A 14,713-nucleotide genomic window follows, 5' to 3' on the forward strand; every position below is an offset into this window, starting at 1 on the left:
CCCCTGAACTCTCATTAGCACTAGGGATGTAAGCAACTAGTGACTCGACTAGTCACAGAGAGACGCAGCAAGGGGCAGGAGAACAGGAGGTGGTGTTGGGGAGGAGCCAGCTTAAAAGCTGGTTCCCCCATTGGCACCATCTCCGCAGAGTGGCACAGGAGGCAGAGGCATAGCAGGGACCGGGCACGAGCCAGCTAATTTCCAGCTCACACCTGGGCCCCCCTGCGGCGCTTGTGCTTTTTAAATGTATTAAGAGCCTAGTGGCTCTTAATACATTTAAAAAGCTGAAAAGTGAGCCAAGACAGCTGATTCCAAGCTCATGCCCACCCCCCACCCTCCCACTGTGCTTCAGCCTATTAAATGTATTAAGAGCCTGCTGGCTCTTAATACATTTAAAAGACAGAACTGCAGCAGGGTTAGTTCCTGGGGCCGGGAGCTAACCTTGCTGTGGCTCTGCAGTCTTCCCTCCATCAACTAATCAACGAGTCAATGGAAATGCCATCAACTAGTTGATCAGCTGTTGAAACACCACTTAACATCCCTAATTAGCACAATGGACCCTTTACAGTACCAATGCTTTGGCAAAAAACAAAACAAAACAAAACAACAAAACCCTTCTGACCTGCCTTAATTTTGACCTCACCACAGATCTACAGAGCTTCCAAGTCAGCTCCCTCCCAAGTTTAGTCAGGGCCCATTTCCTCTTATCTGTGTTTCATTATAACCACTGGAGTGACCAATAAAAATCAAAACCCAGGAGGAAAGCAAATGTCAGCTGCACACAGTATGCATGTACTCTGTCTGAAGCAGAATGTGCTTCAAGACGTGCCACAAAGCTACCCCCTTAAAGTACAACAGAAATGTTTTGTTTGCATTCTCCCCAGTGGTGCTTGCTTTTTAAAATATGAACTTGGGGTTTTTTAGAATGATACTTTTCTCTCCCATAAAACACAAGAGAAAACTGTCATGACCTCAAATAAGTACAGTTTTACAGGAATAGGTTAAAAAAGGTATAAAATGTCATCTATAGCTATCTATCTAATACAGCTTTAACCAGACTGGTCTGGTGGGAGGAGGGGGCAGAGAGAAAATAAAATGGAATTGGCATACTAATTCCCTTAAAAATATGCATACTTAGTTTATCCTAATCACATAAATGTTTTTGGGGGCATGGGCCTTTTTGGACATGTGTGTAGTGAGAGAAGCATGAAAGTTGTTTCCTTCCCAGGAAACAGGGTAATATACTATACAAAGGAAGGAAAAATAGGGTTATTGTTTGTAATGGAAAACATATTACTGGACTGGAAAAAGATATTTTAAAACATCCTGGAACACATTACATTTTTTAAATGGTGGTTCTGAAAAAAACCAAACAAACACAGATCTGCTAACCTGCTGCATTCCATATCCTCTGGCCAGGAGACACCAAACATCTCCATGAGTTTGGAACATTCGCTGTATGCACGTTGACAAAGCCTGCGACACGGCAAAGTGACACGTCCATATTCCATACAGACTGGAGCATACAGGGCACATAGAAATGGTCGAAAATCCCTGGAGCACTCCAAATTGACCATAGGATGAAATGGCTAGAAAATAAAATAATAGTTAAATAGCAGCAAGCTGCAGCTTTTTGGAAAACATCAGCTGTAAGCCATATGGTATTTTATTTTTATTGCAGCCTTTACCATCGTTCTCCCAATCAAGAGCTACCTCATGAAAGATGTTAGGAAAAATCATAACAGTGCTCATATGTCAGGCTTAATTAAGCGCAAACAAACACTACAAAGAATTCCTCATGCTAAACAACAGTATTTTAGGGTGCGTCTTCACTGCCCATTATTTTGAGATAATCAGCATTATTTCGAAATAACAATGTGAGCATCTACACAGCCATTCTGTTATTTCAAAATAACTGACAGCATAATCCGAAATCTGTAAATCTCTTTCTAAGAGGAATATAGTAGCCCAACGTCAGAGTCTGTAAGGCTGAAATACTGGCTGTTCCCTCTGGGCGGCGCTGTTGCCTGAAATGCTGGCTGTTCCCTCTGGGCGGCCCATGCTTCATGGGGAGCACAGCCTGCTTGCGCCGCTTGCTCCCCTGCAGCGGCCCAGCTTAATGGTGCAGAAGTCAGCCGAGTGCCATGGCAGGAGGGGAAGAGGAGCGGGGCAGTGACGTACATGGCCAGGGAGCGGGGGCTGGCCACGTACGTCACTACCCTGCCCCCCTTCACCTCTTGCCGTGGCGTTCGGCTGACTTCTGCGCCGTTCAGCCAGGCCGCCACGGGGGAGCCCAAATGGACGCTTGCTCCCCTGAGGCGGCCCGGCTGAGCAGCGCAGAAGTCAGCCGAGCGCCACGGTGGAAGGCGAAGGGGGGCAGGGCGGTGACCATTTGGGCCGTTTGGGCTTCGCAGTCCCCCAAGTGAGAGGCAGAAGGGGGAGGAGAAGAGAAAGAGAGACACAGAGAGAGAGAAAGGGGGAGGCAGTAGGAGGAGGAGGAGAGAGAGAGAGAGAGAGAGAGAGACAGAGCAAGAGACTGGAGACTTAGGAGAGAAGACTGACATGGAGGAGAGACCTGAAAATCCCATATTATAACATGCTAATTGGCTAGTTCTAAGAGGAAAGACGCCTATTCTGAAATAGTTATTTTGAAACAAGGCATGTATTCATGCTCCACTGCTGCTGTATCAAAATAGCCCCTCACCAGGGCCATTCTAAGTTATTCCTCCCCAATGCCTCTTGGGACTCTAAATCGAGATAGGCTCCTCTAATGTAGACATGCTATCTTGGACTAATTTTGAGGCTTCCCTGCAGTGTAAATGTGCTATTTCGAAATAGTCTATTTTGGGGGAGAGCATTAGGTTAGAGAGCGGGGGCATGGCTGGGGGTGCCTGGGTTTGGGGGAGGGCGAGGGCATTGGGTTAGAGCAGGAAAGCTGGGGGTGCCTGGCTCTGGGTGGGTGCACTGGGTTAGTGTGAGGAAGGAGGGGCTGAAGTACCTCAAACTCAAAAGTCTTTATGGATGCAGAATAAGGCAGTCAACACAGATGTCATATTTAAATACCAGGGCAAAAAAAAGAATCAGCCAGTACCTAGTTTACACTGTATTTCTTTTAAAAAAAGTCAAAGCTATATTGTTTGCCAGACTGAAGCAATTATTTTGAGATAAGTCTCTCTGTTATTGTTTTTGAATCCTGTTGTTTTCCACTACCTACGCCTGCCTCGCGGCACACCAGTGTGTCACGGAACACAGTTTAAGAAACACTCAGCTTTAAGGTCAGAAGGGACCATTATGATCATCTAGTCTGACCCCCTGCACAGTGCAGGCCACAGAATCTCACCCACCCCTCTTAGAATAATCCTCTCACCTATATCTCAGATATTGAAGCCTTCAAATACTTTGAAGGCCCCAAGATGCAGAGAGTCCTCCAGCTGTGATCTGGGCCCCATGCTACAGAGAAAGGCGAAAAACCGCCAGGGCCTCTGCCAATCTACCCTGGAGGAAAATTCCTTCCCGACCCCAAATATGGCGATCAGCTAAACCCTGAGCATGTGGGCAAGACTCACCAGCCAGACACCCAGAAAGTTCTCTATAGTAACTCCTATCATCCCTCCATTGACCTATTTCCCACTGATAATGAATAGTCAATTAGTTACCAAGATCATGTTATTTCATCCAACCATCCCCTTATCATAGAATCATAGAACTGGAAGAGACCCCAGAAGGTCGTCAAGTCCAGCCCCCCGCTCTAGGCAGGACCAATCCCATCTAAATCAACCCGGCCAGGGCTTTGTCAAGCTGAGACTTAAACACCTCTAGGGATGGAGACTCCACTAATTCCCTAGGTAACCCATTCCAATGCTTCACTACCCTCCTAGTAAAATAGTTTTTCCCTCATATCCAATCTGGACCTCCCCCACCACAACTTGAGACCATTGCTCCTTGTTCTGCCATCTGTCACTACTGAGAACAGCCTCTCTCCATCCTCTTTGGAACCTCCCTTCAGGAAGTTGAAGGCTGCTATCAAATCCCCCCTCACTCTTCGCTTCTGCAGACTAAACAGACCCAAGTCCCTCAGCCTCTCCTCGTAGGTCATATGCTCCAGCCCCCAATCATTTTGGTTGCCCTCCGCTGGACCCTCTCCAATGCGTCCGCATCCTTTTTGTAGTGGGGGGCCCAGAACTGGACACAATACTCCAGATGTGGCCTCACCAAAGCCGAATAAAGGGGAATAATGACATCTCTGGATCTGCTGGCAATGCTCCTCTTAATGCAACCTAATATGTCATTAGCCTTCTTAGCTACAAGAGCACACTGTTGACTCATATCCAGCTTCTCATCCACTGTAACCCCCAAGTCCTTTTCTGCAGAACTACTACTTAACTGGTTGGTCCCCAGCTTGTAACTATGCTTGGGATTCTTCCGTCCCAAGTGCAGGACTCTGCACTTGTCCTTGTTGAACCTCATCAGATTTCTAGTGGCCCAATCCGCCAATTTGTCTAAGTAACTCTGGACCCTATCTCTGCTCTTAAGCGTATCTACCTCTCCCCCCAGCTTACTGTCATCCACAAACTTGCTGAGGGTGCAATCTATCCTCTCATCCTGGTCATTAATAAAGATACTGAACAAAACCGGCCCTAGAACTGAACCGTGGAGTACTCCACTAGAAACCGACCGCCATCCTGACATCGAATCATTGATCACTACCCGCTGGGCCCGGCCTTCTAGCCATCTTTCTATCCATCTTACCATCCATTTATCCAGTCCACATTCCCTTAACTTGCTGGCAAGAATATTGTGGGAGACTGTATCGAAAGCCTTGCTAAAGTCAAGGTATATAACATCCACTGACTTTCCCATGTCCACCGAGCCAGTTACCTCATCATAGAAGCTAATCATATTGGTCAGGCACGACTTGCCCTTTGTGAATCCATGCTGACTATTCCTAATCACTTTCCTCTCATCCAAGTGTCTCAGAATGGATTCCTTAAGGATCCCTTCCATGATTTTTCCAGGGGATAAAATGGTGTCCTTGGCCTCTGTTTGTCAGAGGCTGGAGAGAGATGGCAGGAGACAAATCACTTGATCATTGTCTTTGGTCCACCCTCTCTGGGGCACCTGGTGCTGGCCGCTGTCAGCAGGCAGGATACTGGGCTAGAAGGACCTTTGGTCTGACCCAGTACGGCCGTTCTTATGAACCGAGATAAGACTGACCGGCCTATGGTTCCCTGGATCGTCCTTCTTCCCTTTTATGAAAATGGGCACTACATTTGCCTTTTTCCAATCATCCGGGATTTCTCCCGATCTCCACGACTTTTCAAAGATAATAGCAAAAGGCTCCTCAATGACATTTGCCAACTCCCTCAGTACCCTCGGGTGCAGTAAGTCCAGACCCATGGATTTGTGTACATTTAGCTTTTCTAAATAGTTCCTAACCTGTTCTTTACCCACCACGGGCTGTCCATCTTCATCCCATCTTGCGTCACTTAGTGCAGAAGTCCAGGAGCTGACCTTGTCCGTGAATACAGAGGCAAAGAAAGCACTGAGTACTTCAGCTTTCCCCACATCATGTCTCTAGGTTACCTCCTTCAACCATTAGGGGCTACACACTCTCTGATCACCTTCTTCTTGTTAACATGACTGTAGAAACCTTTCTTGTTATCCTTCACATCCTTAGCCAGTCGCAACCTCATTTGCGCTTTCGCCTTCCTGATAACCCCCCGGCATTCTCGAGCTATACATTTAAACTCCTCCCTAGTCATTTGTCCAAGTTTCCACTTTTTGTAAGCTTCCTTTTTGTGCTTAAGTTCACCAAGGATTTCCCCTGGAAGCCAATCCGGTCTCCTACCATGTTTGCCTCTCTTGCTACGCGTCGGGATGGTTTCTTTCTGTGCTGCCAGCTGTCCTGGACTCCTTTCCCCTTCATGTTAACATCCCAGGGGATTCTGCCCATCAGATCTCGGAGGGAGTCAAAATCTGCTTTTTTGAAGTCCAAGGTGTGTATTTTACTACTCTCTTTCCTTCCTTTGGTCAGGATCCTGAAATCTACCATCTCATGATCACTGCTTCCCAGGCTGTCACCCACCTCCACTTCCCCTATTAGTTCCTCCCTGTTTGTGAGCAGAAGGTCAAGCTGCGCATGGCCACTGGTCGGATCCTTCAGCACTTGTACCAAGAAGTTATCCCCAACGTTCTCCAAAAACTTCCTGGATTGCCTGTGTACTGCCGTATTGGTTTCCCAACAGATGTCAGGGTAATTAAAGTCCCCACAAGAACCAGGGCCTGTTCTAAAGATCCCCTCAACTACAGAGCACCAGTGGTGGCTCTAGTAACTGATCTTATATCAGGCTGCTCAAAGTCAGGAGACTACTTGTCCACTTAATTCCTCCATTCTAGAATAAGCAGACAATATGCATCAATAAAAGGAATTTTCCTCACTACGGTCCACACTTGTCATGAAATATCTCCTTCTATCTTCCAGAAGCACATTTCACAATCAACCTGCAACAGCTAAAGCAATAGTTAAATCTGTCCTTGCTTCTGTCCAGATGCTTAGTATTTTGCTTCAAGAGCCTGAGAAGTAAAGGAGTCTTGAAAATCACAACCAGCATTGCAATCTCATTAAGGTCAATAGAATAGTCTGAGAAAGACGTCCTTATGTCAACCTTCAAAACCTTTATTTCAACCTTTATTTCAACCTTCAAAAAATCCGGTATTCCTAAAAAGGTGTACACCATGGAATTTCTCTCATGTCAAGAAATCACCTACAGGGATCCACCAATATTTGCATAACCATGGAGAAGTATCCCTTTCTCTTTACATACACAGAGGAAAGGTCAAAGGACCAATATGTGCATCTATCTCCCTCACCAGAGTTAGGGAAGCACATTATCTCAAATGCATCTATTATTTCCTATGCATTATCTATCACGACAGCCCTAAAGAGCAGGGCATGCTTAACTGCCATGCACACCAGGATGGTAATGATTTTCCAGTTCCAAACTGATCTCCCACTGATTAGAGGCAATCCAGAGTTGCAGGTTTCCAGACACCAATTCAGACCAGATTTCCACTGTATAAGCAGCTCCCATTTTGTTATCTGTGTGCTACAAAGCTGGGGTGAGCTCATCATACAACTCCAGGAATATGGTCTTCTGCATCCAAAAGTTCTAGAACCACTATTGGTTTGTCCAGGCTTGCATCACAATCCAGATTCATCACAATCCAGCTAGCTAAAAATGGAACCCCACTGTGGAAGGCACTATATAAACAGCTTCTGTACCTGACGACTGAAAGATAACTAATGTGCCGCCAATATTTAAAAAAGGCTCTAGAGATGATCCTGGCAATTACAGATTGGTAAGTCTAGCATCAGTACCGAGCAAATTAGTTTGAATTACAGGCAGTCCCCGGGTTACGTACAAGATAGGGACTATAGGTTTGTTCTTAAGTTGAATTTGTATGTAAGTCGGAACTAGCTCCAGATTCACCTGCTGCCACTGAAACTGACCAGGGGCTGACTACAGGAAGCTGGAGGCAGAGTTGCTCTGCCCCCAGCTTCCTGGAATCAGCCTGATCAGTTTCAACAGCTGCTGAATCTGGAGCCTGGGACAGAACAGCTGGGGCGCTGCCTGGTAGGTTCCCACAGGACCAACCCAGCAACACCCCAGCTGCTCTACCCGAGGCATCCTACAACAAAAGCCTGGTCTGCTGGGGGGGGCGCACTAGCTGCGCCCCCTCCCCCCCAGCAGACCAGGGAGACCCGAGCAAAGCCGCCCAGGCGGCGGGGGTCCCGCTACCTGGGCGGCTTTGCTCCCGGGCAAACGAGCAAAGCTGCCCAGGCGGCGGCTTTCCTCGGGTGTCCCGGTCTGCTGGGGGGGTCCAGCGGTTTTGCTGGACCCCCCCAGCAGACCAGGGAGACCGGGAGAAGCTTTTCTCGCCCCAGAGGACACGGGTGGCGACCCGCCACCCGTGAGCTCCGGGGCGAGAAAAGCCCCGTTCGTAAGTGTGGATCTGACATAAGTCGGATCCACGTAAGTCGGGGACTGCCTGTATAGTTAAGAACAGAATTGTCAGACACATAGATGATGGGGAAAAGTTAACATGGTTTCTGTAAATGGAAATCACGCCTTACTAATCTATTAGAGTTCTTTGAGGGGATCAACAAGCATGTGTACAAGTGGGATTCAGTGGATATATTATACTTAGATTTTGAGAACGTTTTTGACAAGGTCCTTCACCAAAGGCTCTTAAGTAAAGTAAGTTGTCATGGGATAAGAGGGAGGGTCCACTCATGGATTGATAACTGGCTAAAAGACACGACATAAAGGGTAGGAAGAAATGGTCAGTTTTCCAAATGGAGAGAGGTAACTAGTGGTGTCTCCCAAGGGTCCAAACTGGTACCAATCCTATTCAACCTGTTTATAAATGATCTGGAGAAAGGTGTAAACAGTGAAGTAGCAAAATCTGCAGATGATACTAAACTGCTCAAGATAGTTACGACCAAAGCAGACTGTGAAGAGCTTCAAAAAGATCTCACAAAACTAAGTGATTAGGCAACAAAAAGGCAAATAAACTTTAATGTTGATAAATGCAAAGTAATGCAAATTAGAAAAAAATGACGGGGACTAATAACCACTGAAGAGAGAGATTTTGGAGTAATTGTGGATAGTTCTCTGAAAACATCCACTAATTGTGCAGCAGCAGTCAAAAAAGCAAACAGAATATTAGGAATCCTTAAAAAGGGGATAGAGAATAAGAATATCTTATTGCCTCTACTTAAATCCATGGTATGCCTACATCTTGAATACTGCGTACAGATGTGGTCATCTGATCTCAAAAAAGATATACTGGCATTGGAAAAGATTCAGAAAAGGGCAGCAAAAATGATTAGGGGTTTGGAATGGGTGTCCAATAAAGAGAGATTAAAAAAACGGGGACTTTTCAGCTTAGAAAAGAGGAGACTAAGGGGAGATATAAGTGAGGTCTATAAAATCATAACAGGTATGGAGAAAGTGAATAAGGAAACGTTATTTACTTGTTCCCATAACATAAGAAGTAGGGGTCACCAAATGAAAGTAATAGGTAGCAGGTTTAAAACAAGTAAAAGGAAGTTTTTCTTCACACAGAGGAAAGTCAACCTTTGGAACTCCTTGCCAGAGGATGTTATGAATAGCAGGATTTAATACGGTTCAAAAAAACTAGATAAATTCATGGAAATTAGGTCTATCAATACTTATTAGCTAGAATGGATAGGAATGGTGTCCGTAGCCTCTGTTTGTCAGGAACTGGAAACAGATGACAGGAGAGGGATCACTTCATGATTTCCTGTTCTGTTCACTCTCTCTGAGCCATCTGGCATTGGCCACTGTTGGAAGACAGGATACTGGGCTAGATGGACCTTTGATATGACCTAATATGGCTGTTCTTATGTTCTTAAACAGCAGAAGACATCCCTGCCCCAATGAGCTTATACTGTATAACAGACTAGGACAGACACAAGGTGAAGAAAGTACAACATAAAATCATAGTAAACCAGGCAATGACAGAAAATGTCATGTTAGGTCCACAATTTGGGAGGGGAGGAAAGGCGGTATTATTTAATGGAGGGGACAGTGGTAAGGAGGACAGGACAGAGGCAGGTGTGAAGTAACGTGACGTGAAGAGACCTTAAGGGAAGAGGAAGGAGAAAAAACAGACAATCGGCAAAGAGCAGGAAAGGTCCACTCAAAACTGTAAGTGAATCTCAAAAGACCACTAACAGATGGAGGGTCTGGATGGCTCCACTTTGCAGCTTTCTCCCAAGTCCACAGGGTGAGGAGGGATGCACCAAGAAAACTTCTCAAGGAACGTCTACATTGCAACACTATTTCAAAATAACTAGTGCTATTCCAAAATAACTTAGTCTGCATCTACACAGCAGGCAGTTGTTTCAAAATAATGTCGAAATACTGTCAAGCTGGAGGACTTCTTACTGACTCCTGTAACCCTCATTGTATGAGGAGTAAGGGAAGTTGGAGGAAGAGTGCTCTATTTCAAAATAAGCACAGTGTAGACACTCCCAATTTCTACGTAATTGATGTAGCTCAATTTGCATAGCTTATTTCGAGTTAAGCCCTGCAGTGTAGATACACCCTTAGTGCCCCCAGAGTAAGTGAGTGTTTCTTCCCTTCACATTTCAGGGTCCAGGTGTTATGAGCCCAGCTGGGCCCCATTTTAATCCCTCCTCCAAATGTATCAGTCTGTGATTTGGCTACATCTACTCTGACTGCAACAGAGGAACTCCAGCTGCTCGTACTCAGTGTGATGTACCCCCATACTGTTTATCGAAATATTCTTCTGAATATGAATATACTTAACTTAAATCTGCTTTATGCAAAGTGAGGCATGTAACCTGTCGCTGAAAAGCTTGTAATCTGCTGAATGTGTATATTCTATCAGCATGCCTCCACCTCCGCCCCATCTTCTACCCTGCTCGCAGGGAGTATTTTAGTAACCATGTAACCACTAAAAAGCGTTGCGGCTACATAAGACTCATAGATGTTAAGGTCAGAAGGGACCATTATGATCATCTAGTCTGACCCCCTGCACAATGCAGGCCACAGAATCTCACCCATCCACTCCTGGAATAATCTTCTCACCTATATGTCAGATACTGAAGTCCTCAAATGATGGTTTAAAGACCCCCAAGATGCAGCGAATCCTCCAGCAAGTGATCCATGCCCCATGCTACAGAGGAAGGCAAAAAACCTCAGCCAATCTACCCTGGAGGAAAATTCCTTCCTGACCCCAAATATGGCGATCAGCTGAACCCTGAGGATGTGGCAAGACTTACTAGCCAGACACCCAGGAAAAAGTTCATGATTAGTAGAATACACAATATCTAACATCTCTAGTTGGAGGTTACATCAGCGAAGGTTGTTTTCTTTTGCATCTCACTTGTGTGGCCCCTGACTGATTTTTCTGTGAATCAGTGGCCCCCAACCCAAAAAAGGTTCCCCATCCCTGCAAAATAAAGACAATCTTTAAATTTTTTGTTTTCGATGTAAATTAATATTTTATTTTAAGCGCTTTAACTTTAAAATGTTTTAAAATAATCTGTTTAATAAATAATATTTCCTTTCTTACTTATTATATACTTATGTTATAGCTCCAGTAACCGAATATGAATAATTTAGTATTTAAGGTAGTTAGAAATAAGCTACGGCATTTTGTCACCATGGGTGAGCCATGGAAAGGTTTGCATTGAGGGGGGTGGGCTATGGGCCAAAAAGTTTGAGAACCACTGATCTACAGGGGCTGGAGATGGATGGCAGGAGAGAGATCGCTTGATCATTACTGTTAGATTCAGTCCCTCTAGGACACCTGTCTTGGCCACTGTCAGCAGACAGGGTACTGAGCTGGATGGACCTTTGGTCTGACCCAATATGGCCATTCTTATATACATCTTATCTCTCATGTAATACTTAAAAACTGTAAGCTTCTTGGGGAAAACCTCACCTTTTACTATGTTTGTACAAAGCCTAGTACAAATGAGATTCTGATGTATGACTGGAGCCCTTAGGTGATATGGTTGCACAAAAATAATTTAACATTCAAAACCAAGTCTTTAAAGCTAATTTTCCTTCTTTCATCTTATTATTCACTGGACAAGAGTGACTAGTCCCTAGGGGAGCCCAAGAAATTCCCACTTGATTCTTAGTTGGTGAAATCCAAGTACAGTAATTCCTCATTTAACATGGTAAATACATTTCAGAAAATGATCGTACTAAGTGAAAACGTGTTATGCAGGGTCAATCTTCCCATTGAAAATAATGGAAAAGGTGGGGTTTGTGTTTGCGCTCACAGCTCCAGCCTGCACTTGTTAGCAGCTGGGACCAGGACATAAGGTTGGGGGAGAAAGGAGCATGGGTTATAGCAGGTAGGGGAGGTGTTTGGCTCTGAGAAAGGAAAGGGGAGGATAGAGGAGGGAGCTTGCAGCTGGTGGCTGGGTTTCCCGAGCTGGCCAGTTGCTGGCAGCTGCACTGGGCTTCCCCTGCCTCCTTGTAAAGTGGCGGAGGTTCGCAGCTCACAGCACTGTTCTTTGGCGACCTCTCCTCGCTGGATGCAAGGAGGCAGGGGAAGCTCCACTCAGCTGCCGGCGACCCACCAGCTGGGGAAACCCAGCTGCCGGCTGCAAGCGGGGGGGCGGAGGAGAGGGAGTGAGGCATCCGGCCTGAGGGGGTCGCTGGGGAACAGCCCGGTGAGCGGCGAACCTCTGTCACTTTGCAGGGAGGCAAGGAAAGCCCCGCGTGGCTGCCAGCAACCGGCCGGCCGGTCAGGGAAATCATGTTATTGTGGGGACAGTTGTGTTGTTCGAAAAATGTTCCCTAAAAAAAAATCGTGCTATCACCAAAACGTGTTAAGTGGGCATGTGTTAAGCGAGGAATTACTGTATACAACTCTGAACAAGATTGGAGTATGTATCCTGATTCATAACTGTCTGTTCTGAAGTTGGAACTCTCACTTGTGGGCCACTCCAGACAGCCTGACACAAGGTACTTAAATAGAGGTAGGTAGTGATTTTCTACCAGCTTAGATATACAGGATAGTTTGAGAGAGAAGTAAACAACTAGCGCACCAAACTGATTGAGCAGAATGCAATGGTAGGGCGATATACGTGACTAGCTCAAATACGTGACTAGCTCAAATAAACAAGAAGTTAAAGGGTGAATAGGATAAGAGCCTTCAAATTAACATGATGGATATGAATTTGCAGTCATATATTTATAACTTTATTGTGATTAAAGATCCAATCCTGCAAACCTCTGTTCACAGAGTCCATTTGTCAGAGGGCACTTCTGCTCTGAAAAATCATAGGCGATTTATCACAGCAGAAGTACTTTCCAGGTCAGTTTGTCCCCTACTCCTCAGAAGAGGCAAAAAGGGATGGCAGGAATATAGGTGTCAGCATGTGCACTATTTTTTTTTATTATAAACTCTGCTTCTGAGTCCTAGTGCCCACCTCCTGCAGTATCTACCCCATACCTCACAGACAAGCCTGGTAGCTCTCAGTCCAACAGACTTCCTCACATCCATCACACTGACGGTTGCCCCTGAGAAGCCAAAGGAAGTCAAAGGGATTAGCTGCTTCTGTAGCAGACCAGTAAGCATGGTTCTTTGACAATACTGCGTTCAACTAAATGCCCCTTACCCTACCTCCCATTACCTTGGCTAATAGGGACGAATACAAAGTAGGATGGAAAAAGAGAGTTGAAGCCTAAGTTTTCAAAGCCTGAGAGCTTGCAGAGGATACAAAAAGCCTACCCTCCCATAGTGTCAGAAAAAGGAAACAACTGATGGATTTGAATACTTGTTTGCTTTTATGACGTCACACAATTAAGATTGTTCTAAACAAAGGGGGTAGCTTATGCACTTAATTTTTTGACCTTCAAAAATTGCCTACAACCAAAATTGAGAAAGTGTATCAATATACATACACATCCACAGTTTGGTGTTTGCAGGAGGGTTGTGACGTTTTATCTAGATGAAGCAAAAAAACTATGCGACTGATACTGGCGACGGTTAAGAAGGAACTGAGAGAATGGCTGCCAGCACGTGCTCAACTGTCATTTGGAGGTGACTGCGCAATAGTGTGGCATGCACCCGGGGCCGGGAGACTGTTACTAAGAATCACCGATCCGTGACACATCTAAGTGGAGCCCCCATAGGGATCCTAGAAGAAGCAAAAAAAACGATGAGGGCAAAGTTTCAAAAAAAGAGTATTTCTAAATGTTTCTTCTGCATGGTTAGAAATATTCAACTGTGTCCTGAAGAGTTAGCGTGACAAATACGGAGACCTAATTCTAATAATTAAGTGTGTAAAAAAGGTTTTAAGTACCTCTAAGTACAAATTTCAATACTACTTTAACTGTTAGTAATCTGGAAAAAATATATTTTTTCCTAATTGTTCACAATAAATCCTCTGAAGCTTGACACCAAAATCCAGTTACTACCTTTTCCCCCATACCTTTATATTACAGAGTTACATATGTCTAGATTAGACCTAAAGAACACTAAATGTATAGCAGGAAAACTATTCTACATCAGGAGGCATACAACTATACAGGACCTTACTTATACGTTTCTAGGTATTCTGATCTCTTGATGTTTACTACTTCATAAGATAATGTCTGCTTTTAAGGGTGCACAAACATTTATATTAAAAGTATCTCAAACAAAAACATTTAAATTAATATTAATCAAAAGACATGCATACAGTGGTGCAGAAAGACAATAAAAATTAAATCCTGTTTTGGTTCTATGGAGGGAACAAAATCTACTTGATTAGAATCGTGCCCTTCGATTTCAAAAGAAAGATGTTTCTTGTTGCTCAATGCCTCAAACATGACAACTTTTGTACTATAAATCAAGTAACAGGGAATACAAACAAGTTTACAAATTGAAAAGCAACTTTTAAAAAAGATAAATTTCAGGTTCCTGCAATACACAAAGATGAACTACAAGGAGCCTTCCTTCCTTGTTCAAATTCAAATTAACCAGGCCTTTTACTTCTATTCACTGTCTCCTTCCTTTTAGATTTTCATTCCTGTTACTATGGGAACCCCCTTGCTGTCAGGCCTTCAAGCGTAGCAACAGGCCAAGCTTAGCAAGGGATGTGAAAGGGGAGAGAGTCAAAGGGCAGAATTTGGCTCATGAGAATCAGAATGCCAAC

General features: G+C 44.7%; 1 protein-coding gene across 5 annotated transcripts in view; it reads right to left on the bottom strand.

Moving 5' to 3' along the window:
- Positions 1-14,713, bottom strand: part of FZD3 (frizzled class receptor 3) — an 88,585-nt gene that overhangs the window by 58,096 nt on the left and 15,776 nt on the right. For 2 of the 5 annotated variants that reach the window (XM_075923276.2, XM_075923271.2), the window contains exon 3: positions 1,393-1,589. The exons of 1 other annotated variant lie outside the window; for it this stretch is intronic. In XM_075923276.2, coding sequence (XP_075779391.1) covers positions 1,393-1,589 — 197 coding nt within the window. Of the gene's footprint in view, positions 1-1,392; positions 1,590-10,640; positions 10,731-13,026; positions 13,095-14,713 lie in introns of those variants that run through there. 2 more of the 5 variants (XM_025181488.3, XM_025181490.3) reach the window with 2 other exon arrangements.

Source organism: Pelodiscus sinensis, chromosome 3 (genome assembly GCF_052426305.1).
Source record: "Pelodiscus sinensis isolate ZL-2025 chromosome 3, ASM5242630v1, whole genome shotgun sequence".
Taxonomy (NCBI): domain Eukaryota; kingdom Metazoa; phylum Chordata; order Testudines; family Trionychidae; genus Pelodiscus; species Pelodiscus sinensis.